Source organism: Lontra canadensis, unplaced genomic scaffold (genome assembly GCF_010015895.1).
Source record: "Lontra canadensis isolate GAN:19392208 unplaced genomic scaffold, GSC_riverotter_1.0 scaffold38, whole genome shotgun sequence".
In the NCBI taxonomy this organism is placed as follows: Eukaryota; Metazoa; Chordata; class Mammalia; order Carnivora; family Mustelidae; genus Lontra; species Lontra canadensis.
Window position 1 is genome coordinate 3,672,078 of NW_022631032.1, and position 25,650 is coordinate 3,697,727.

A 25,650-nucleotide genomic window follows, 5' to 3' on the forward strand; every position below is an offset into this window, starting at 1 on the left:
AGTAGGGGTGCAGCATCTGCTTATGATTTACTATGTTGGTAGGAAGGGGAAGTTCCAGAGACTTCTACTTGGTCCTTACTACCATAATGGCCCTCACTCCATAAATCAGAGAACCAATGTGGAAATTCTGTCTGTTGCCGAGTATGTCTATTCCAATTCTATGTTCAGTAATGGGAAATAACTACAGGGTGGATCCACAAAACAAGTGGGCCTGGAGTAAAGCAGATCCGCCAATCACCTGAGCACTATAATCCCTCATTTTGAGTAGGGACGACCACAGTATTGTTTCAGGTCCCTAGGAATTAATATCAAATCAGAGCCAATGTTTAGTAATCTGAAAGAGTCTGGATATTTTCTGTTTTCCAGTGTATAGTAACTCTAATAAATAGCCACAGGTCCCTTTGAGTAGGCTTAGGGGAAGATTCACAGTATATACCTGCCATAATGCTGTAGAGTTCATCCTCAGGGGGACCTGGCCCTTGCAGTTAAAGGGATTTGGTCTTTGAATTGATTTAGTTCTGGAAATTGGAGGAGAAACCATGACTCTTCATTGTGGTTTTGGCTCCTAGACCTGGACTTTCTTCTGTTACATACATCAAGTAATTCTTTATCAGGATGCTCATTAATTTTGTTCATAGGGGTACCATGATTAATTAGCCATTGTCAAATATCACTAAGAGCAAAGGCATTCTGATTTCTGGTACATCCCTTCTGTCCTTCATGGTAAATGTGTTCACCTTTCTTTGGCAGTTAAGTGCTGCCTCATGTCCTCTGGCTCTGCAGGATCCCATCATTACCACTGAAAGCAGGGAAGCCATTTCAATTATGATGTTACCCATGATCTTACCTGGCCTACCTAGGAAAGCAACCAAAGACCTTTTTGAGGATGTGAGTGCTCCCCTCACGAACAAATTTCTCAATGTCTTAGTATGGGAGTGTCCTCTTGGAAGAAATGTCTCACACAAACTCATTACATGTAGGTGTTCAGCAGCAGATCTGTAGGTCACACAAATTCACTCTGATATTCCCATTTCCCTAAGTCTTTAGATTCTCTCCACCAAATCCTAGTAGGGAAGCTGTGGCATCTCCACCTCATTAAACGTGGGCCCCTGCCGAGTCGCTGAGTCCAGTTTCAAGTGAACCGTTAGAGTCCCCTCCAGCTTCACAAGCTATCACATGGGATCCAGAATCTCCAGTAAGTATGTCCATATCAATGAACGTGACTCAGTCTAGCGTTACATCCCACTCTCGTTGGTCTAACACCCTTAGAATCTATTCCCACACATGTCTCCCAATTACAAGCAAAGTCTTATAATTCTTTAGGTTTATAAGCTATTTCCCTCTGAATTATAGATATCTGAATTACCTGTACCCTGAAACTTGCTGAGATTTGACTCTGGTGATGGGTCCAGGGACAAGAGGAGTGATTGTGCTGGGTGTTGAGAGTGAGCATCTGACTTTGATGAAGTTATTACTATGGCATTTTCACAGAAAGTAAGACTAATCTCCTCAGACCCGCAAAGGCATACTACTTCCACTGGGAAGGGAGGCTCAGAGTTACTTGGGAGTTGAATATTATCAATTACTTCTGAATCCATCGAGATATTCCTATTATGAGTTTCAGCGTCCCATTATTTCCCGATGAATGCCATAACCTGCACATGAGAACCTGGGCTAGACTATGAATTCATGTGTAATACTGACTGAAATACCACTAAAACCAAAAACAGAACAATGGTGCCCCATTATCACTACTACTAGTCAACATTACACTTGACACTCAAGCTATACAATAAGCCACAAAATGGAAACAGACATACAAATAACAAAAACGAAAATGTAAAATTGTCTGCAGTCAAAAAGATTTTCTAGATAGCAAATCTAAATGAATTAACTGAAAAACATTAAAACTAATATGAGAGGGCATAAGGCATCTACAGTGATATGCAAAAATGAATAGACTTTCCATATACCATGCATTTACAGACATAGCTAAGAATGTTTAGCATTGTTATACTAGCAAAATTGGAAACAACCTGAATGTCCAGTGGCAGAAGAATGGCTAACTAAATTTTGGTCTACCCCTCAATGGGATATTATATAGCAGTTGTATTGCTATTGGAAACAGTAAGACAAAGTATATTTTAAAAAAAGAGTCTGGAACAATATATGTGGTATGATCCTATTTATGTCAGAAATATTAACAAATAAATAAATAGATGGATAGATAAATACTAAAAATGTAAGTATTTGGGTACATAAACCAGTATGTATATCAAGAAAAAGATGTGGAAGAACTACTGGAATGATTTGGGGTGATTATGAGAGCTTTCACTCTTTCTTTTCAAAATCTGTATCTTTCTGTGCTGTCTCAAATTTTTCATTGAAAAATATTTATGTATTGCTTGTGTTATTGGGCTGATGATCTGGGAAACACTGACTTCATCCATCCATTATCCATTCACCCACCAACTAACTCATTGGATTGTTATTAAACATGTGCTAACTAGGCATCTAACACTGAACAAGGAACATGGTACCTAATCCCTAAACGGCCTGGGTATAAAATCCCATTCCTAATAGCCTCCCGGATTTTGGTTTTAGTAAAACCCTGTGAGATAGCAGGTATAAATTATTTTCTTTAGCCACAAATTTGGAACTGTTTACTGAAAATTTATTAGCTTTATCAAAGGTAAACTGAATTCTAAGCTAGAAATTTTTTCCTTATTCATCCAACAGGGATATTTTTTTAAAACTCCACTCAGCTTAGTTTGTTATTAGTTTTAGAAATACTAATTAGGGGCGCCTGGGTGGCTCAGTGGTTAAAGCCTCTGCCTTCGGCTCAGGTCATGATCTCAGGGTCCTGGGATCGAGTCCCGCATTGGGCTCTCTGCTCGGCGGGTAGCCTGCTTCCTTCTCTCTCTCTGCCTGCCTCTCTGCCTACTTGTGATCTCTCTCAGCCAAATAAATAAATAAAATCTTTAAAAAAAAAAAAAAAAGAGGGGCGCCTGGGTGGCTCAGTGGGTTAAGCCGCTGCCTTCGGCTCAGGTCATGATCTCAGGGTCTTGGGATCGAGTCCCGCATCGGGCTCTCTGCTCAGCAGGGGGCCTGCTTCTCTCTCTCTCTCTCTCTCTCTGCCTGCCTCTCTGTCTACTTGTGATCTCTCTCTGTCAAATAAATAAATAAAATCCTTTAAAAAAAAAAAAAAAGAAATACTAATTAAAATCACTTCAGTCACATATAATTCACACAAGAAGAAATAAGATGAATAAAGAAATACGTATTTTGTAAGTGGAACACAAACCCATCAGAGCATGGAAAAGTTTTGGGGACCCACCTGCTGCTCTTTTCTAAGGAACGTTTCAATCTCCAGATGAATCCTGTTCTCTTCTTCAGTTTTCAACCTCAGTTTCTGTGACAACAATAAACCAGTATCAGGAAATCTTGCCAGCAGGGTTCGGAATGAGAAATTCTCAAGATTAGAGATCTGTGGCCAGATCTCAATTTTCTTTACCAGCTGAGATCCCAAGAATCCTGCCATATTGCTCTAGGGCTGGGAAATCATTCCCTTCAACCCAGTTCATGTTCACAAACGTCACTAGGCCATGTGCCAGGCATTGTAGGGGACACATGCCAGTGCCCAGGACAAAAGGACCATGATCTGCTTGCCTGGATAAAGTGATATCAATTGAAGGAGAGAAACCATGCTTCAAGGGCACAAGGTTCTTAGGCCTAGAAAAGGAAATTCCAGAATGCAAGTGAAGTTTATAGTCAGGGTTGTCTGACTAACCCAGGGGAGTAAGCTTTCAAATAAGTGGGGGCCCAGAGAAAGCAGTCCTCCTCCCCAGGGATGACATGTTTGTTCCTTCCCACCTACCTACTGTTCATTTAGCCATTGGAGCCTTCCTTTTCTAGTGAGGGTCTGCCCCTCGTTTCTTTCTCCTACTATTTTCCATGGTGACTTTCCAGCTTTATAAATTTAGGTTTGAATGAAATTCAGCTCTCTTGATTTTATATTTCTTAATGGAGGGATTAAAAGGTACCAGCTGAGCAGCAGCAAAAACCCACACTTAATAAGCATCTTGTTTTGCCCACATTACCAGGAGAAATGGCAAGTGGTTTTATAAAAATAAGGATAAAGTGACCAAGGGAAGAAAGTACAACTGATTTTCAAAGTTGTCACAAAAAAACAGTGGATATTGGCTACAGCCCATCAGAATCTCTGCCTGCAAATACACAAGTCCTCATTCTGTTTTTACTTCTAGTCTCACAGGTGAGAGCTGCAGGAGAGATGGAGCAAGATCAAGATACTCTCCCTCTCCTTCCTCCTCTGTTAGCTGAAGCAATATGAAGAGTGACAGCTTGAATGTGTTCATTCCTCAGGCAGCAGTGATTACCTCTATCTCTTCCAGCAAAAGCTCCTCAGTTCTGTTACATTTCTTCTGGGTCTGGGAGATCTGCAGCTCAGTGTTTTTCTTCATATAGCGATTTTCCATGTTGGTTTTTGCCTTCATCTCTTGCAACTGGTCCCTGAGGTGAGCAATATATTCATTCCGACTCTGTAGAGGTAAGACCAAGTTTCTAAATTAAAACACATGCAGGGGGTGCCTGGGTGGCTCAGTTCCTTGGGCATTCAACTCTTGATTTCGGCTCAGGTGATGTTCTCAGGGTCATAAGATGGAGCCTGGCATTGGGCTCTCTGCTCAGTAGGGAATCTGCTTGAGATTCTCTCTCTCTCTCCCCATCCCTTACCCACTGCCCCTCCCCCCAGCCTGCCTCTCTCTCTCTCTCTCTCTCTCTCTCTCTCAAATAAATAAATCAGGGGCACCTGGGTGGCTCAATGGGTTAAGCATCTGCCTTCGGCTCAGATCATGATCTCAGGGTCCGGGGATCGAGCCCCACATTGGGCTCCCTGCTTCCCTCTCTCTCTCTCTCTCTGCCTGCCTCTCTGCCTACTTGTGATTTCTCTCTCTGTCAAATAAATAAATAAAATCTTTTAATAAAATAATTAAAAATAAATAAATAAATCATTTTAAAAATAATAAAGTAAACAAAATATTCTACCTCCATTCAGTTCAGCCAGTGGCTAAAGCCTACCTTTTGTATCTATAAATCAACAAGAAAATGGACCTATTTTACTATTATTGCACTACAGGAAAGTTAGTCAATAATCATGGATAGTATACATGAAAATGAAGGCTAAGTAGTTCTAAGCATCAGGAATGGGAGATTTTTTTTCCTATTTGGATAGTCTGTATACACAAAGATTTCTCATTACCATCTCATTTTGGTAGAAAGAGCACTGCTCTAAATAATCAAAGACCTGTCTTCTCACCCAAGCCCCCAATAGCTGTGTCAGCCTGGCCAAGTCAGTTAAACTCTGCACGTTTTACCTGCTATAAAATAAAAACATTAATATCTGCCCTGTCTGGAATATCTCAGCAAGTGATTATAAGGAGTTAATTAAGAATATGTAAAAACTCTTTGCAGGTCCCAAAGTGCTTGGCAATTTTAAGGTTTCAATATTCATTTAAAAACTATTCATTTAGTACCATACTAAGCTAAATAGTGGAGACCTAATAGACGTGGTCTTTGCCCTCATAGAGCTTACAGTCTAGTGATAGAGATGTGATTAAAATAAAACAAACTTTTTGAGGCACCTGGCTGGCTCAGTTGGTGGAATGTGCACCTCTTGATCTCAGGGTAATGAGTTCGAGCCCACGTTAGGTGTAGAGATTACTTAAAAATAAAATCTTAAGGGGTGCATGGGTGGCTCAGTCAGTTGGGCATTTGACGCTTGATTTCAGCTCAGGTCATGATCTCAGGGTTGTGAGAGGGAGCCCCATGTTGGGCTTTCTGCTCAACAGAAAGCCTGCTTCAGGATTCTCCCTTCCTCTGTCCTTCTGCCCACTTGCTCTCTCTCTCTCTCTCTCTCTCAAATAAGATAAATCTTTTAAAAAATTAACTAAGTAAATAAAATTTTAAAAAAGAAAGCAAACTTTTTTAAAGGCACAAAACACTCTTAAAGAATAGGACAACAAGCCATGGGAGAGGGTAACAAGGGAGGCCCACATTAGATCAGGTAGACTATGAAGGATTCTCTGAGAAGGGAATGTTAAATCTGACACCTGAAGGGTTAAGTATGGATGTCACATGAAAAGTGGGATCAAGGAGGAGTCTAAGAAAGAGGAAAAATAAGTACCCAAGTCCTGAAGCCGCGAAAACCTGGATACATTCCAGGAACTGAAAGAAAACTCTGGAGACTATCCCAGTGAGGGTTGAGAGTGGGACAAGATGAGGCTGGAGAGGGAGGTAGGATGGATCATGTAGGCCCTCCGAGGCACTAGTATGGAGTTTGAATTGTAATCCAAGGGCCATGGGAAGCCTCAGAAGGGTTTTAGTCTGGGAGATAACATCTGATCGTTTGAGAAGAACAGACGCAGCAGGAGTAATTTCACAGAGAGATGATTGGTTAGCTGACAGCATGACAAGCAAACACAATTAATAATGAAAACACACTGCTTTAGTCAGAGATCTCCATTTCTCTAAATACCAACCAACTTTAGTTCTGCCGTGTAAGCTGGGTGGAGTTAGTTCTAAGCATTAGAAGAAACAGCAGAAATCCGTCAGGATAATCCACAATGAAAAGCAAATACAGTTTAAAGGATCATAGGCCCCTAAACTTAGTCAGACTTTCTTCAACTCATTTTGTCTGACTTCTTGGTGTAACTCTATGGAATCATTCCAATTATTCAGTTGTTCTGCCAGTACCAGAGCCCTCCAAGGAGATGAGTATATCTGGCCGAGAACATGTTACCAGCCCAGCTGGCTAACACATCGCAGTACTTCTTAACCTCTTAAAAACTGTAGGATTGTGGGCAATTTACTTAACCTAAGACCTTTCTCAATTGTAAAATCCTTGCCAGTGTCTTGCACAACTTAGCTACTCAATAAATGTTCATTAAATGCATTTTAAGAAAGGTCTTTTTTGGCTCACTTTTCCCCTTCTTTCTACACTCTTTCCTTTTTCCATCTCTTTCCATTTTGCTTCCCTCCTCTCTTTTGATTCAAGCTGTATGGTGGTCAGTGATAAAGTCTGGATTTCTAGGAAGACTTGAGTTAGAGCGAAATGTGACAACTTCACTTCCTCATCGGCTGGAATATTTATACCTATCTAACCATGTAGTCTTTCTTTGATGCCCTGCTTATATACCACTTAACCCCAGAAAACCTTTTCTAGAAAATCTCAGCCCATATAAATAACTGCAGTTTTGTTTCTCACAGAATCTAACGGTGTTGAACAGTTAGGTATTCATTAAATAGCATCAACACTTTCAAAGACTCAAGAAAATGTTCTGGTCAGTTTTCTTTATCAAACCAAATATTGAGTCTTTTGGAGTAAAAATATGAAGATCATAAATGCAGACTTAAAACTCTATGAGTTTCCACCTCTGGCAAGAAAAAGATATTACGTTATATAACCTAATAAGGTCTTAAAACATTGGTCTACAATTTCCCGACTGAGCTGCCCAGGCGTCCCCATGGCAACAGCATTTTTTTTTTAAAGATTTTATTTATTTATTTATTTTATTTATTATTTGACAGAGAGAGATCACAAGCAAGACCAAACTTGACTTACAAATCACCAAACTGTCTTCAGATCAGTACTCCTTATTTGAATTCAGAGGAGCACAATTTAGTAATGGAAACAAGCAGCCAACCAATTACAGTTAATAAGGCTCCAACGACTGCCACAAAAGTTTGAGCCAAAGGATTTTAATGGTGGTGTCTGTTTTCATAATTGAACACAAAGTAGAGATGAGGGTTTGGTTGGAGGGAAAAAGGAAAATGGGAATGTGGTCTATTTAAGTGGCAAAAGCCACAGGAAAAAATATAATTCTGTATTAAGTTAACATCTGTAGTTGTCTATGACTAGTAGTGACAGCTTCTAGAATACTCTCTGAATAAACTCTGAGCTATACAGTCCCCCCATTCTAAGATGCAGATGAAGCAGATCCAGACTTCTAAAGTTTCAGGCTCCAATTCCACCCATTCCTTCATTTCCATTTGAACAATTCCCTTTCCAATTGTACCAATTTCCTCTTCCCTTCTGTGATAAAGTTTCCGTACACCTCACTGTCTTGACTGATCTCCTCTGAGTAAACTCTTTTAAATGTAATGACTAATACTATACACAATATTATACATGTCTAACTACAACAGAGGACAAGGAAGTATTTTTTTTCTCTGTTGTATAAACACTATACAGTGCCACAAACTGCAGTAATCAAAACAAAGAGGAAGCACTTCAGATGTTTTTCACAAGACTGGTCATGATTGTCAGGCTTCTGAGGACAATCCAGTAGAAGCAGCACTGTAAAAGGGAGACTCTGCAAAGTCTACAGATGATGGGAAGGCAGACAGCTTTTAAAAATGCTGTTACTGGGGCGCCTGGGTGGCTCAGTGGGTTAAGCCTCTGCCTTCCGCTCAGGTCATGGTCTCAGGGTCCTGGGATAGAGCCCTGCATCAGGCTCTCTGCTCAGCGGGGTGCCTGCTTCTCCCTCTCTTTCTGCCTGCCTCTCCACCTACTTGTGATCTCTATCAAATAAATAAATAAAATCTTTTTTTTAAAATGCTGTTACTATGGGGCCGCCTGGGCAGCTCAGTCGGTGGAGCGTCTCGCTTTGGTTCAGGTCATGATTTCAGGGTCCTGGTATGGGGCTTCCCGCTCAGTGGGGAATCTGCTTGCCCTCTGCCCCTCCCCCAACTTGTGTTCCCTCTCTTTCTAGCTCTCTTAAATAAATAAATAAAATCCTTTTTAAAAAAAAAATGCTGTTACTACCACAAAAAGTGATAAGACCCTAACCTCAGGGATTCATGTTAAAACCTGGCTAAGCCTCTAATGAAACTATTGAAGACAAGTTAGGTCTTTACAATTCTCAACTTACAAGAGTCTTCTAAACAAAATGAGACCTTTCATTTCACTTTGCCTCCACTTGGAGTCAATTCAGGGCTCTAATAACAGGCTTTTGAACTCTGATGTCTATTGCTTATCATATACCGGCTTTGAGTTGCTTGCAAATTAGCAAACATGCCTTCTATATGTTCATTTACTTCTTTAACCCATTTTGGAGCCTAAAGTTCATCAGAGTCAGCTCAACCCGTTGTCTTAGGTACTCAACTCTATATCCAGTCCCCCCAAAAAGGAAATTAGTGTCATCACAGAGTACAAAAAGCTGAGAGGCTAAGTGAAGAAAAGAACTGGGTAACATGCAGAAGTTAGTAATAGTGTGGCCAGAGAAAAACCAAAGTATGGTTTGGAGGATGGAGTAGTTCAGGCCTGTTTTAAAAATAAGAAGCAGGGGTGCCTGGGTGGCTCAGTCTGTTAAGTGTCCAACTCTTGATTTCAGCTCAGGTCATGATCTCAGGGTCGTGAGATTAAGCCCCGGAGTCAGACCCTGCACTCAGCAGGGAGTCTGCTTGAGATTCTCTCTCTCCCTCTGCCCCTGCCCTCACCCCAAGAGCACATACTCTCTCTCTCAAATAAATAAATCTTTAAAAAAAATAAAATATGATGCAAAGCTTCTGCATAGCACTGAGCTTTCCAAAGTATAGTCAGTGACCATGGATGGCAATGCGATTGCTGAATAAAGAACAAAAAGCTGAGGAATTAGTGGTGCTACCATTGGCTTAGGGCCACCCAGTCTAGACATTCATGTGAATCTGGATCTAAGAAACTTTATAGAGTTACAGGGCATCCAGCTTTGTGCCCTTTGGCTCCTTCTGTAACCAGTCAAAATGAGTTGGAATGGGTTCATATCCTTCACTGTTACTATATTTAACCTCAATAATCAGGGCAAAGCTGAAGTAAGTGAAGGACTCTTCTTTATCAGCCAACCTTCTTCTTGAAGATACATATATATATATATATATATATATGTGTGTGTGTGTGTGTGTGTGTGTGTGTGTATGTATATATATGTGTGTGTGTATATATATATATACACACACATATACAAACATATATGTATATATATATATAACTTTCTAAACTGCTAAGTGTGTTAGAAATCCTAATAGAACTAATTTCTAACTGCCTACAGTGTATCCCAAGCACTGATATATATATATCTCCTTGAAGGAATGTGTATATATATGTAATATATGTATGTACATATATATATTTATATATAATTGTAAATACCATATAATATATATGTTATAAATTATATATAATTATATATTTTTATATATTTACATAAATATATAAATTTAAGGGAAATGAGAAACCCTAGGCCCAAGAGAAAAATAAATCTTCCGTGGCATTGTTTTGAGAATATCTCCTCAATGCTAAATACCTCAGTGGCAGCTCCAGCACTGGAAAGGTTTATGGTATGTTCTAGAGGCAGCAGGATGAGGTAAGGGTTATTGCTTAAAGAAACTCCTGGTCGACCTAAAGCCACAGGTCTGGAGCAGATTAGGTATAGCCCTAAGAAACACAATAACAAAGATTACAGACCCAGAACTTCAACATGGTCCAAACCCTGACCCCCAGCGACAAGGCAGATGTCTTACATGATGAGTCTCCCCCATGTACAGGACACCTATTGATGGTGTTTGCCCAGAGAAGCGTGGCTTACAAGGCCCTCCATAATTTGTTGCCATCTCCCATTCTAAGTTCATCTACGTTACCCTCTCCCTTTCTCTCCAAACTTCAGCAGCTATAAACTGGCCTTCTTCTAGTTCCTTATAAATCCCAAGTTCTGTCTCCTAACTGAATATTTAGAAGTTCAACTTTTACTATTGTCAATAAGTTCCTACCAGTATGACCCTCACACCGCTAGTAACTATAAACTCTGGGCTCAATACAAAAGGCAATTACATAAAAACATTGGAGTGTACAAAATCAGGCAGAATCTGGAAGGAGGAGACACCTGTAAGAGAGGTGCAGCATGTGCTGAGTTTCCAGCTTTCCATGACCTCGATTAGACCATAGTCGGCACTACAGAGTGGAGGGTAGCAGTGGATTGTGTAAAGCAGTGAGAACCCTCATTCAAAACATTGCAGTCTTTTCAGACTGAAGAACCAGAAAACAGATTTTTGGACAACTACAGCCTAATAGTTTTCAATAATGCTGAAAAGGAGAGAAAAAGCTTCACATTTGTTGTATAAATTCTGTGCAAATCTTTGGCTCACTCCTGAGGCACACTGGTGCCGGGAAGAACACAGTCGGCCCTGCTAAGGAGAAAAGGAAATGAACTGAGGTGAGCTACTGCCCAATGTCGGTGAGAGTTTTTAGTTTTAATTTAATGGAGTTAACTTACCACTAAAACAAAAATGTCAGTACACTTTAGGGGATAGAACAGAATGCAGAGCCTCTACAACATAATATTCACACTGTCCAGGACACATTCCAAAATGACTCCATATTGAAGAAAAAGAAAACTATGAACCATTCTCAAGGGAGATTAACCTTAAGATGCCAAAGGTTGGAATTAGCAGACAAGGATTTTTTTTTAAGATTTTCTTTTTAAGTGATATCTATACCCAACGTGGGGCTTGAACTCACAACCCTGTTGGTAGGCTCTGAGCCAATCAGGCATCCCAATAGATAAGGATTTTAAACAAAGCTCAATAAAGAGCAATATGCTCATAATAAATAAAAAAACAAGAAACCTCAGCAGAGAAATAGAACTATAAAAAAAAAACTAAATGGAAATTCTAAAACTAATTTTCTAAATTTTAAAACAAAAAAAGTACTAGAAAGGTTTAATAGTAGAATGGAGATGATGGAAAGTCAGTGAAATTGAAGACAGACAAACAGAGATTATTCAATCACATGAACAAAGAGAAAAATTTTTTTAAGAAACAGAGAGACCTAAAGGTCACTATCAAAAAGTCTAAATAGGGATAACTGGAATTCTAGTAGGAGGAGTGCAACCAAATGGAACTTTAAAACTATCTGAAAACATACTGGCTGGGGCACCTGGGTGGCTCAGTTGGTTAAGTGCCTGCCTTTGGCTTAGGTCATGATCCCAGGGTCTTGGGTCAAGACCTGCATTTTGCTCTCTGCTCAGCGGAAGTCTCCCTCTGCCACTCTCCCTGTTCATGCTCTCTCAGTCTTAATAAAATCTTTTTTTAAAAAAGACTTCTAACTTCCTGGGTGCCTGGGTGGCTCAGTGGGTTAAGCTGCTGCCTTCAGCTCAGGTCATGATCTCAGGGTCCTGGGATCAAGTCCTGCATCGGGCTCTCTGCTTGGCGGGGAGCCTGCTTCCCCCTCTCTCTCTGCCTGCCTCTGTGCCTACTTGTGATCTCTCTCTGTCAAACAAATAAATAAAATCTTAAAAAAAAAGAGTTAAAAAAAATTCTTCTAACTTCTATATAAGAAATAACGAAGACTCCCTGATCTGAAGCATAAACTTGTCCAAATAGCTAGGCAAAAGCTGACATTAAGCCCTATTTTATAACTTTCTAAGATGCTAAGTGTGTTAGAAATCCTAATAGAACTAATTTCTAACTGCCTACAGTGTATCCCAAGCATTGTTTTCTAAGGTTATTGCTTAAAACTTGGGATGCATTTTCTTATAGAGGTAAATGAGATAACAGGTTAGGTCCTAATGACCATAAAGCCCATCAAATCCACTCTGTACTTGAAATATAATACAGATGACATTATCAAACCTAACCATCATGTATAAAGAGGTTTGTAATGTGCTTAATGTCCCATCTGGGACTAGTCTTGCATCTGGGATGCTGGAATACAAGAGACTGCCTGAGATAAGGTGTCCTGTAGGAAGAGGTCAGTGGTATGCCTGAGTGCGATGGGAGGAATAAGAACGAACTGAGCATTCCCAAGTGCTGTGGTCTCCCCGAGTTCTACTGGGGACTGACTTACATATCCCAGACAACTCTCTAGTTACTCTCTTTATACATTACTCTCTTTAGTAAAGGCATCCCAGGAGAAACAACAATTTCTCATTTGTAGTTTTTCTTTGCTTAAGAAAGATGGCTTCTACATGGCCATTTTGGCTCAGTAACTTCCGGTGTTGGCCGGGTGATTCTTACCTGCACTTCAGCTTGCCGTTCTCTTTTGACATTAAGTAGCTGTTTTTGAAGAGATCTTATCTGTTTTTTTCCTTTTTCCTCCCTAGAAGAAGTGAGAATGATTTGTTTAGAGGGGTGCTTCTCAAACTCTAGCGTGCACGAGGCTCACCCCCAACGTTAAAAAAGATTCCTGGGCTCTACCCCCAGAGATTCTGATTTGGTAGGTCTAGGACTGGGCCCTGGAATTCACATTTCTAACAAGCTCTCAGATGTTGCCAGTGGTGCTGGTTCATGGAACAGACTTTTAGTCATACTTTACAGATCACTGCAATTTGTTTTAGTAAGCCAGAAGGGAGATTTTGGTGTATGGGTTGTATCTCAAAAAGCTGCTGCTGAGAAAAAGCGAAGAGGAGGAACAGGATGGGAGAAAGGAAGGGCAGGACATTCTCTTCCACCTAACCTTCCCTCTCCCACTTGGGGTCGGTTCAGCATTGAGTCCGAAGGTTCCCTCCACCTTTTCTCTCACACGGGTGTTTCTCCTGATAAAAATCTTTGCATGAATAATCTCATCTTGGTGGCTCTCAGAACACATGACTTAACACATTTGCCATGGGCACACAAGCAGTAAATGGCAGGGCAGGATTCAAATTCAGTGCTATCTGAAGGAGAACATAACTACTTTAGGTTTCTGTTTGTACTCAGAAACAAAATTCTGCTTACCTCTAAAAATGCCATTATCTAGTTTTAAAGAAAAACAAAATAACGAAGCAATATAATAAATAAAATAATGTAATAATAAACAAAACAAGGGGCGCCTGGGTGGCTCAGTGGGTTACAGCCTCTGCCTTGGGCTCAGGTCGTGATCCCGGGCTCCTGGGATCAAGCCCCACATCAGGCTCTCTGCTGGGAGAGCCTCTCTGCAAGGGAGCCTGCTTCCCTTCCTCTCTCTCTGCCTGCCTCTCTGACTGTTTGTGATCTGTCAAATAAATAAAATCTTTAAAGAAAAAAAAAAAGAATAAACAAAACAATATAAAAACTATCTTAGCTTAGGCTGCCATTACGAAAATATCAGATTGGGTAGTATATAAGTAACAGAATTCATTTCTCACAGTTTGGAAGCTGTGACCAAGATTTGGGTGCCATCAGATTCAGTGTCTGGTGAGAAAATGCTTCCTGGTTCACAGATGGTCATTTTCACTTGCATCTTTACATGATGGAATGGGTTCTCTTTTATATGGACATTAATCTCATTCCTGAGGCCTCCACCTTCATGACCTCATCACTTCTTAAAGTTCCCACCTTCTAATACCATCACATTGAGGGTTAGGATTTCAACATATAAATTGGAGGTGGGGTGGGGTACACAGAACATTCAGTCTATAGCAACAACCAAAACACCTTACCACTAAGTAGTACCTAGATAAGTACTGTCATTCAGGAATGTTTAGTAAGCATATACTTAACTAGAATCATGAGATTGAGATTGTCATTGCCAAACTAAAGATGATGTAATTCCCATCTATAGATTAACAAGAAATAGGTAAGAAAGATGTAAAATATTTATCACTAATAATAAATTCAGAACCCTAGGGTAGATTCAGTTACATAAATAAGTGAAAAAGAACAGAACAAAGTCTCAAAAGGAAAGAAAGAAAAAAAGAAAGAAAGAGGAAGGAAGGGAGGGAGGGAAGAAAAGGGAGGAAGGGGAGGAAGGGGAGAAAGAGGAAGGAAGGAAGGAAGGAAGGAAGGAAGGGGAAAAGGCTTAATATGTATGACTATCCTTAAGGAGTTCCAGGGCTCTGGTGAAGAGCTGGGTGCTGGATTTGGAACAGAAATGTCAGAACAGACAAACAAAAAATTGGCAAGATCTAACTCTAGGAAGAAAAAAAGCTGTTCAAGAAAGGAAATTTAATAATTATATACTGTATATCTCATCTGTGAACTACTCACACATAATAATAATCAAAATACTAAGTATTAATTTAACCAAAAATGATGCTCTAACTATACTAGGGGCATGGAAAAAACCCACTAGATTACATCTAAAACTATATTCCCACTGGTGTTGTTTGCCATAAAGAAGAAAACTGACCAGTGTGAGAAATGAAAAATGGTATACTTTTTTTTTTAAAGATTTTATTTATTTATATGTCAGAGAGAGAGAGAGAGCACAAACAGAGGGAGAAGCAGGTTCCCTGCTGAGCAAGGATCCCGCCCAAGGTGGGGCTCAATCCCAGAACCCTGGGATCATGACTTGAGCCAAAGGCAGACACTTAACCAGCTGAGCCACCTAGGTGCCCCATGTACTATTGATTTGAAGGTAAACATTTCTTATATGTTTATTGGCCCATCATATGTCCCCTTTAGTGAACCTTCTTTTCCTATCATTTTTAGATATGCCAAATCAAAAGATGTCTCATCTCTCTGGATCTGACTACACTTTGATTCATCATCACAATGAATGGAAATTTCAGCACATTAAGAGATAAAGTCAGCTCACTTTTTATTCTCTATCAAAAGCAATGCCCAATTAAAACAGCAATGAAGGCACAGCTGGGCAGCTCAGTTGGTTAAGGGTCTACCTTCCACTCAGCTCATGATCCCAGGTTCTGGGATTGAGTCCCACATTCGGTTCCTTCCTCAGCAGAGAGCCTGCTTCTCCCTCTGCCTACTGCTCCCTCTGCTTGTGTTCTCTCTCTGTCTGACAAATAAATAAAATCTTAAAAAAAAAAAATAGGGGTTCCTGGGTGGCTCAGTCATTAAGTGTCTGCCTTCAGCTCAGGTCATGATCCCAGGGTCCTGGGATCAAGTCCCGCGTCCGGCTCCCTGCTCAGCAGGAAGCCTGCTTCTCGCTCTTCCTCTCCCCATGCTTGTATTCCCTGTCTCGCTCTCTCTCTCTCTGTCAAATAAATGAACAAAAGCTTTAAAAATAAATAAATAAATAAATAAATAAAAAATAAAACAGCAATGAGACCACTATACACTGAATAGAACGGCAGAAATCCCAAAGATTGACACCACCAAATGCTGCCAAAGATGTGGAGCAACAGGAACTCTCATTCATTGTTGGCGGGAATGCAAAATCGGTTTGGCAACTTCTTACAAAACTAAACATACTCTTACCATAACAATTTGTCAATTACGCTCCTTGGTATTTCCTCAAATGAATTAAAAATTTACATCCACACAAAAACCTGTACATAGAGGGGTGCCTGGGTGGCATGGTGCAGGCGGTTAAAGTGTTTGACTCTTGGTTTGGGCTCAGGTCTGATCACAGAGTCATGAGATTGAGCCATGCATTATGCTCCACAGTCAGGATGGAGTTTGCTTGAGTTTCTCTCTCTCTCTCCTTCTGCCCCTCTCCTCCCCACTCTCTTTCTTTCTCTCTAACAAATAAGTCTTTTAAAAAACAAACAAACCTGTACATAGATGTTTAAAGTAGTTTTATTCAACAATTGCCAAAACTTGAAAACAACCAAGTGGTCCTACAATATGTGCATAGATAAACTGTGGTTTATCCAGACAATAAAATATTATTCTGTGCTAACAAAGAAATGAACTGTCAAGCATGAAAAGACACAGCAGCAACTTAAACGCATAATACTAAGTGAAAGAAGCTAATCCAGGAAAGCTATGTATTATAGGATTCCAACTACATGACAATCTGTCATAATCAAAATATGATGGTTGTGGCACAAAGACAGTTAGATCAACGTCACAGAATAAAAAATTCAGAAATAAATCCATAAATATATGGTCAGTCTTTGACAAAGCATGAAAAAATACCCAATGGGAAAAAGATAGTTTCTTTAACAAATGTTGGGAAAACTGGACAGCCACATGCAAAAGGAAGAAACTGGACCACTTTCTTATACCATCTACAAAAATAAACTCAAAATGGATTAAAGAGCTAAATGTAAGGCCTAAAACCATAAAAATCCTAGAAAAAAGCATAGGCAGTAACTTCTCTGACATTGACTATGGCACCTTTTTCTAGATAGGTCTCCTGAGGCAAGGGAAACAAAACCAAAAATGAACTATTGGGACTGCATTAAAAAAAAAAAAATCTTCACAGTGATGGAAACAATCTAGAAAACTAAAAGGCAATCTATAGAATGGGAGAAGATATTTGCAAATGACCTGATAAAAAGTTGATACCCATAACAAAGAACTTACAAAACTCAACACCCAAAAAAAAATCCAGTTAAAAAATGGGCAGAAGAGGGACGCCTGGGTGGCTCAGTCTGTTAAGCGTCTGCCTTCAGCTCAGGTTCTGATCCCAGGGTCCTGGGATATTTATTTAAAATATTTATATATTTATTATAATACTATTATTATATATAAAATACATATTATATATCATTATAAATGTTATAATATTATATTATATATAAATATAAAATATTTAAAAATAAATATTTTTCTTAAAAATGAGCAGAAGACATGAACAGGCATTTCTCCAAAGACATACAGATGGCCAACAGACACTTGAAAAGATGTTCATCAAATTTCATCATTACTTACCATCAGTGAAATGCAAATCAAAACTATAATGAGGTATCACTTCACACCTGTCAGTATGGCTAAAATCAACAACACAAGAAACAACAGGTGTTGGTTGAGGATGTGGAGAAAAAAGGAACCATTTGCACTCTTGGGGGGAATGCAAACTGATGCAGCCACAGAAAACAGTATCGAGTTTCCTCAAAAAGTTAAAAATAGAACTACCCTATGATCCAGTAATTGCACTACTAGGTTTTTACCCAAAGAACACAAAAACACTAATTCAGAGGGATACATCCACCTCTATGTTTATAGCAGCATTATTTACAATAGTCAAGATATGGAAGCAGCCCAAGTGAACACTGATTGAAGAATGGGGTTAGAAGATGTGGTATATATACAATGGACTATTATTTAGCCATAAAAAAGAATGAAATCTTGCCATTTGCAACAACATGGATGGAGCTAGAGAGTATCAAACTAATAAGCAAAATAAGTCAGTCAGAGAAAGACAGATACCACAGGATTTCATTCATATGTGGAATTTAATAAAACAAGCAAGCAAAGAAAAAAAGAGGGATAAACTAGGACACAGACTCTTAACTATAGAGAACAAACTGATGGTAATCAGAGGGTGGGTATGGGTTCAATAGATGATGGGGAATAAGGAATGCAATTGTCATAATGAGCACTGGGTATTGTACAGAAGTATTGAATCACCGTATTGTACACCTGAAACTAATATTACACTATATGTTAAGTAACTGGAATTAACATTTAAAAAAAAAAGAAAGATTACTGTACAGTAGGAAGACTATTCTTGACATACTGTAGATACACATAACTGGAGCCCAGAAATCTGAATTATTGTCCCAGCAGAAGGAGGATTAGCACCTAAATTTCTGAGTTCTATTTATCTTCCCTGGAAAGCACAAATTTGATTTGCTTTAGAAATCAAGAACTTCTGGTAAAAGTTTTATGGCACTCTAAAATACAACACAGCAGGGGCACTTGGGTCTGCTTTCAGCTAAGGTCATAATCCTGGAGTCCTGATAGTGAACCCCACATTGGGCTCCGGCCTAAGGAGGAATCTGTTTCTCCCTCTGCCCACCCCCCACTTGTGCGTGCTCTCTTTCTTGCTCGCTTGCTCTCTCATTCTCTCTCTCTCAAACTCTTGCTCACTTTTCCTCTCAAATAAATAAAAATCTTTAGAAAAAAATACAACACAACAAATAAACCTAATATTACTCAGACCTGGCAATGACATCATAGAAATGCATTTTGTTTTCCCTTTCTTTGCCCAGGGCTTTCTTGAGACTAGTGAAAGTGCCTGACTCTTCCAACTCCTGCATGGTATCTGTAATTATATCACTGAGAAATTGCCTGTAAGGAGACACAAAAAGGATGAGTTAATAAGGTATATTTTCTTACATTTACAAAGGGCTACAGAAGTCACACAGGTTAAGACCCTGGATGAAAAACCATGACTAAGCTGGAATTGCTCCTGGAATGGAAGAATAGTTTAGCATTAGAAAGTCTATTAATAGTATGCAACACATAAACAAAAGCAAAGGAGAAAAACCTTATGGCCACCACAATAGATGCAGAAAAGACATTTGGCAAAATTCAATGTCCACTCATTTGAAAATAAACAACAAAAACTCCTAGCAAACTAAAAATAAAAGAGAACTTCCTTAACCTTACATACCAAGGACTAACAAACCCTGGATGTACAGTATGATATTATGTATATAATATTTAAAAACACATAAAACTGTATTGTTTAAATAAGACCCATACATACCTAATAAAAGTGTCACAAGACAACGTAAGAGAATAATAAACACCAAATTCAGAAGAGAGTTTGTCTTTGAGGGAAGATACAATTGAAGATGCTCCAATTGTATCTTAAGTATTTTACTAAAAAAACCCCAAAAAACCTCTAAAGTAATTATGGTAAAATGTTAAGATTTGGTTAAGATTTGGTGTTTACAAACCTAAGTATTCATTATTTCATTCTTTATATTTTTCTGCATTTTAAAAATATTTTGTAACTTTGCAAAAGTTAAATCATTTTTAAAAAAATTTAAAGAGTTAATAGGGGCATCTGGGTGGCTCAGTCGGTGAAGTGCCTGCCTTTGGCTCAGGTCATGATCTCAGGGTCCTGGGATCAAGCCCTGTGTCAGGCTCCCTGCTCAGCGGGCAGTTTGCTTCTCTCTCTGCCCCTTTCCTCTTTCTCTCTCTCCCATAAATAAATAAAATCTTAAAAAAAAAAAAAGAGCTAATAAAACACTCACATTTTAGAGATGAGTAAACTCAGTTTCAGGAAGGTTAAATGACTTGCCCAAGGTCACATAACTAATTTGAGAAAAGGCAGAACTATAATTCAGGTGTCCTGACTCATAGTCCGTTACTTTCCATTTTATTTTATTTTATTTTATTTTATTTTATTTTATTTTATTTATTTATTTTTTTAAAGATTTTATTTATTTATTTGGCAGACAGAGATCACAAGTAGGCAGAGAGGCAGGCAGAGAGAGAGAGAGGAGGAAGCAGGCTCCCTGCTGAGGTGAGAGCCCGATGTGAGGCTTGATCCCAGGACCCTGGGATCATGACCTGAGCCGAAGGCAGAGGCTTTAACCCACTGAGCCACCCAGGCGCCCCTATTTTATTTTTTAAAGATTTTTATTTATCTATTTAAGGGACAGAGCAAGAGAGCACAAGCAGGGAGAGTCGCAGAGAGAGGGAGAAGCAGGCTCTTCACTGAGCCGGGAGCCCAACTCAGGGCTCCATCCCAGGACCTTGGGATTATGACCAGAGCCAAAGGCAGACGCTTAACCTACTGAGCCACCCAGGTGGCTCCATTACTTTTTATAATACTCTAGTGGGTAGAGAATTTTAAAAACTGCTATTTAATGTTTTCATAGAGTCAGCAAGAATTACACTCACTATTATACATAATAATTTACTGACAACAGTTCAAATGGAAAGATTCAATAACTATATTAAGAAAAAAGTTAAGTACACTGAAGTAAAAAAAAAATTGAAAAGATATGAGCCATCCCACAAAGAATGAAAAGGACATTAACTAGATTGGTATTTATAAGCAGGACACCTTTCTGTCATGTATGCAAATCTGAGCCAGACTGATTTCACAAGAAACATTAGCCCTCTGATGCAGGAGTTGGCAAACTTTTCCTATAAAGGGGGAAACTGTAAATATTTTTGGCTTTGCAGGCCATAAATTCTCTGTTGCAACTACTCAGCTTTGCTACTCACGAAAGCAGCAAGAAATATGTAAACAAACAGGCAATGCTGTATTCAAATAAAATTTATTTTCAAAAACAGACTACAGGCTGGATATGGCTAGTGGCCCTGGGTCATTACTATAAACATTTATTTACTAACAATTCTTACCATAATGTTACATCCTCTTTTAAACTTAACAGACTTCCTTGTCAGCAAGCCTGATAAAAAACTGATTAATGAGACAGTAGAAACCGAGACTGCCTTTAAGAAATTCTCAGGATTAAAACTCAGCTTAAAAGTGGGCTACTTAGGGGCGCCTGGGTGGCTCAGTGGGTTAAAGCCTCTACCTTCGGCTCAGGTCATGATCCCAGGATCCTGGGATGGAGTCCCACATTGGGCTCTGTGCTCAGCAGGGAGCCTGCTTCCCCCACCATTCCCACCTACTTGTGATCGATCTGTCTAAAAAATAAATAAAAAGGGGTAAAATAAATAAATAAATAAATAAATAAATAAATAAATAAAAAGGGATGCCTGGGTGGCTCAGTGGGTTAAAGCCTCTGCCTTCGGCTCAGGTTGTGATCCCAGGGTCCCGGGATCAAGCCCCTCCCCCCCAGGCTCTCTGCTCAGCGGGGAGCCTGCTTCCCCCGCCCCCGCCCCTCCACCGGCCTGCCTCTCTGCCTGCTTGTGATCTCTGTCAAACAAATAAATAAAATCTTATAACAAAAAAAAAACGTGGGCTACTTGAATGGCATCTCTTACTCGTGGATAAGCCATCATAACAGCTACTAATTTGTGCCAGGCACTTGGCTGCAGCCTTATTTCTAATCCTCACACTGATGTTGCAAAGTTGCTATAATTATTTTCACTTTTAAAAACTGGACGCAAAGTCTCAACAACTTGCTTATGATCATACAGCCACCATACCTGTACCAGACTCCCTCCAGGCAGTCTTTAGGTAATCCTGTTATCAGCAGTACCTTTGCATCTAATTACTAATCCCTAAGAGAAGACAGCAGTCAGCCACCCCTGCACCCATTTTTCATCCATCATAAATATACTATTACATTTCCAAATATGCACGCCTTCTTTACCTATCAATCTGAACTTTCTTCAGTATCTCCACAGACATTATGGTCTGTCTTGTAGGTGTTTTGAAGACAAGATCTTGCATTTTGTTAAACTCGTTGGTAAATTGGCTTCCTTTTTGGATTTCTGGCAACTTGGTTTCTTCTTTAGGTAAGAATGGACTGGTTATTCTTAAGGGTCTTGAGGTCTCTGGAAGTTTTTCTAAGCTCTTGTTTTTCTTCTAGAAAGAAATGATGTTCTGTGTAAGACAGATTTTAAAAATAAAGAAACAATGCTATACCAGGGCTTCTGCCTACATTTTTCAACCTCACCTTCTGCCACTTGTACTTAACACACAAGAAAATTACCCTTTTCTTCAGCAACCCAGATCACGTCCTGCAATTTTGTGCCTTCCTATCTTTAGACAACATTCCTTTTGCCCGTCTTTCCTCAACTTACCGCTTGGTAAACTTTAAGACTAAGATCAAAGGTAAAGTTCTTTGTGAAATATCTCACAAGCAGATATTTACCATGTTGTAATTATTTGTATTTACGTCTACATTAGATTGTAAATTCTGTGAGGGGAGGGGCAGTGTCTTAGAGATCTTGGTTCACCTCAAATTCTTTTTGGAACAAGATGGCATAAGAAACACAGCCATCTTGGGATGCCTGGGTGGCTCAGTTGGTTAAGCGGCTGCCTTTGGCTCAGGTCATGATCCCAGAGTCATAGGATTGAGTCCCACATCGGGGCACCTTGCTCAGCAGGGAGCCTGCTCCTCCCTCTGCCTCTGCCTGTGCTCATTCCCTCTGACAAATAAATAAATAAAGTCTTTAAAAAAAAAAAAAAAAGAAATGCAGCCATCTTTATAGTCTCATTACCTAGAACAATGCCTAGGGTATAGAAAACTCAAGTGTTCATTGAACACATGAATATGAAATATAAAGAACGAAAAAATATCATACCAAAGAGCATAAACTGGTAAAATTAGAAGTGCAGTATAGATTTCAAAGGTCATGTGGGAAAAAGCTAAAATAATTCATTTTGCATTACCAAACTAAGGGGTAGACATCAACCTGAGGAACAGCACATGTCTTTTAATTGATGATTCCTATTTAATCTGTTGCTAAAAGCTTTAGCTATAGAGAAGCCATATAACATAGTGATTATGCTTATAGACTCTGAAACCAAACTTCCTTGTTTGAATCCCAGCTTTATTTCTTACTAAGCCAGATTGACTTAGACAACTATTTAATATCGCTATGCCTCCATTTTCCCATTGGTAAAAAACAGAGATGCTAATACCTGCCCTCATAGTTATTATGAGGATTAAATAAATATACATAAAGCATTTAGAAAAGCACAAAGAATTATGTCAGTTCTGCACTTGTTATGATTAGTTAAATTCTTATGCTGACCCGATGCACAGAAGGAAGGTTTATCTGCATATTGATAAAGCCTCAATCTTCCTTAGCTAAATTTCAACTAGCCCAGAAATGTTAAAAAAACAATCCATGAAAGGTTAATAAACAGACTCAACTGCATTTTTCTTTACATCAACAATAAGCAAAGATTCAGATCGGGGGAAACATCTGTAGGCAAGAACAAAATAAAATGCTGCCTTAATTAAGAATTATATTTATTTTTATTTTTAAAGATTTTATTTATTTATTTGACAGACAGAGATCACAAGTAGGCAGAGAGGCAGAGAGAGAGGGGGAAGCAGGCTCCCTGCTGAGCAGAGAGCCCGATGTGGGGCTTGATCCCAGAAACCTGGGATCATGACCTGAGCCGAAGGCAGAGACTTTAACCCACTGAGCCACCCAGGCACCCCAAAAATTATATTTTAAAGTATTCTTTTATATTAAAATTAATTTGACTGGCTACAAAGAGAACAGAAAAGTAGCATTTCAACAGTTAAACTGAAATTTACCTGGACATAAGAAAACCTTAAGGATGATTATTACTTTAGATTTTACTTAGATAGGAAAGGAAAAGTGTAAGGCCTTGGAAGCTGTTTCTATTTCTCTATTTTTCCTCTACCTTTACACTTGGGCATCTGGAAAAGGAGACAACTGTGTCAGGCAGCCTGATTTACTGATTACTACAAATAAGTATGAATTTTTTAAAGAGAAAACTTAAAGAACTAGCTAAATGTTTTAGTCCATTCACTAAAAAATATTTTTGTATAGTATACACTATGTACAGGGTAGGGTATTAGACCCTAAGGGAAAAGGTAAGAGAAACAGTATCTCTTCATGGGAGCTCTTCCCAAATTTTGGTCAACTTACTCCCACTTCTGGTAGAATCTGGTATATTAGTATTTTTTTTTCATCATTCCATCAAATCCATGATTTTACCATTGAAAATCTATTTGGAGATGTCCTTAGCTATAAAAAAAAAGTTATAAAGGAGGGATAAAGCTAACTAACCTTTCATCCCAAGGTTGTTCTAAGGCTATACAATATGAATGAAGCCTTTGGAGAAAGAAAACATCCACATACATACTAAGGATTTAAAATATATATCCTATGTACTTATAGAGCAATGGCATTGTAAAATTTGTAAGTTAGAACTAGTATTATGAAGTAAAAAACAAAAAGTTATTTTAAAAGGCTCGTCATTTTATAAGGTTGTGGAACTAACTTACATTGAGGAAAGGGCTGTTAGGCTTCTATTAATCAAGGTAAGAGTGGATGGGGGGTAAAAAAAAAAGGTAAGAGTGTAAGTCTTTATTATATACACTACTATGAAATCATAAGCAGGGCCTCTGTTAAGGTGGAAAATTTTGTGGGTTAAGATCACTATCATAAACCAGAATAAAACAGTGCAAAATTTTGTTCTTTAATTTACTGAACTGGTGATCATTGCTGAAATGTTTATAAATTTGGGTTTTCCATCCTCTCTTGAGTTTCTTTGAAGGCAAAGTACCCTTTTTTAGCCTGATACAGTAACTATCATTGATAAGTATCATAAAACTTTCTCTTGTTAAGTATCTTTTTATTTTTGATTTCTACTGAGGGAGACAATAAATAGGAAGGAAACACTAGACTCCTCTTTACTGTTTGTTAACTAGATTAATGTATGAATTAGACTCTTACTTTAAATGCACTGAAAGCCTTAGTTCTTGGGTTTCCAAACTCTTTACTTTTCATAAATTGATAAAAACTTAATTTGTTACAAAATTCTTGATATACCCATTAATGTCATTTTAAAACTACCCAAAAACTCATAGGATGTTAGCAATGGAAGGGATGATATGGATCATTTAGTTAAAATTCCATTATACTTTAGGAACCCCTGATTTGCACAGTCAGTGGAGCATGCGACTCTAGATCTTGGGGTTGTGAGTTTGAGTCCCACGTTGCGTGTGGAGGTTACTTAAAAATAAAATCTTGAAAAAAACACAAAAAGCTCCATCACATTCTACAAATAAGAACATGAAAACCCAGAAAGTGAAATGAACTGCACATAGTATACAACTAAACTGCAAAGACCGCCTGACTCAAAATCTAGTGTCCTTTTAAAATTTTGTTTAACTTTTAAATTTTAATAAAATCTTTACAAAAAAAAAAAAAGCTTTACAAACCCAGACTATACGTATAACAACAACAACAACAACAACAACAACAACAACAACAATTTAAAAGTGGTAAGGAGCAATGAAAGGGAAATTTATCTAGTTACAATAAATATGAACTTCTTTTCTGTTAGATGTGGAAAACAATTTACTCTGTTGTTTATATAGCAACTTTCATTTGTTAGAGAATCAAAAACAATGTATGCTGTAC

The 25,650-nt window shown here is 38.7% G+C and overlaps 2 protein-coding genes across 6 annotated transcripts in view; one reads left to right on the forward strand and one right to left on the reverse strand.

Annotated features, from left to right (window-relative positions):
* The window catches only part of LRCH3 (leucine rich repeats and calponin homology domain containing 3), a 136,688-nt gene extending 121,180 nt beyond the window's left edge, over positions 1 to 15,508 (forward strand). Inside the window, exon 21 of the mRNA XM_032869422.1 lies at positions 15,439 to 15,508. Within this exon, the coding sequence (XP_032725313.1) occupies positions 15,439 to 15,489 (51 nt within the window). The 3' untranslated portion in view covers positions 15,490 to 15,508. The remainder of the gene's footprint in view (positions 1 to 15,438) is intronic.
* Positions 1 to 25,650, reverse strand: part of IQCG (IQ motif containing G) — a 48,152-nt gene that overhangs the window by 8,524 nt on the left and 13,978 nt on the right. For 4 of the 5 annotated variants that reach the window (XM_032869432.1, XM_032869429.1, XM_032869431.1 and 1 more), the window contains exons 4-8: positions 21,888 to 22,102; positions 18,802 to 18,930; positions 13,066 to 13,147; positions 4,398 to 4,559; positions 3,338 to 3,412 (exon numbers count right to left, since the gene is read on the reverse strand). In XM_032869432.1, the coding sequence (XP_032725323.1) occupies positions 3,338 to 3,412; positions 4,398 to 4,559; positions 13,066 to 13,147; positions 18,802 to 18,930; positions 21,888 to 22,102 (663 nt within the window). The remainder of the gene's footprint in view (positions 1 to 3,337; positions 3,413 to 4,397; positions 4,560 to 13,065; positions 13,148 to 18,801; positions 18,931 to 21,887; positions 22,103 to 25,650) is intronic. The other variant, XM_032869433.1, reaches the window with a different exon arrangement.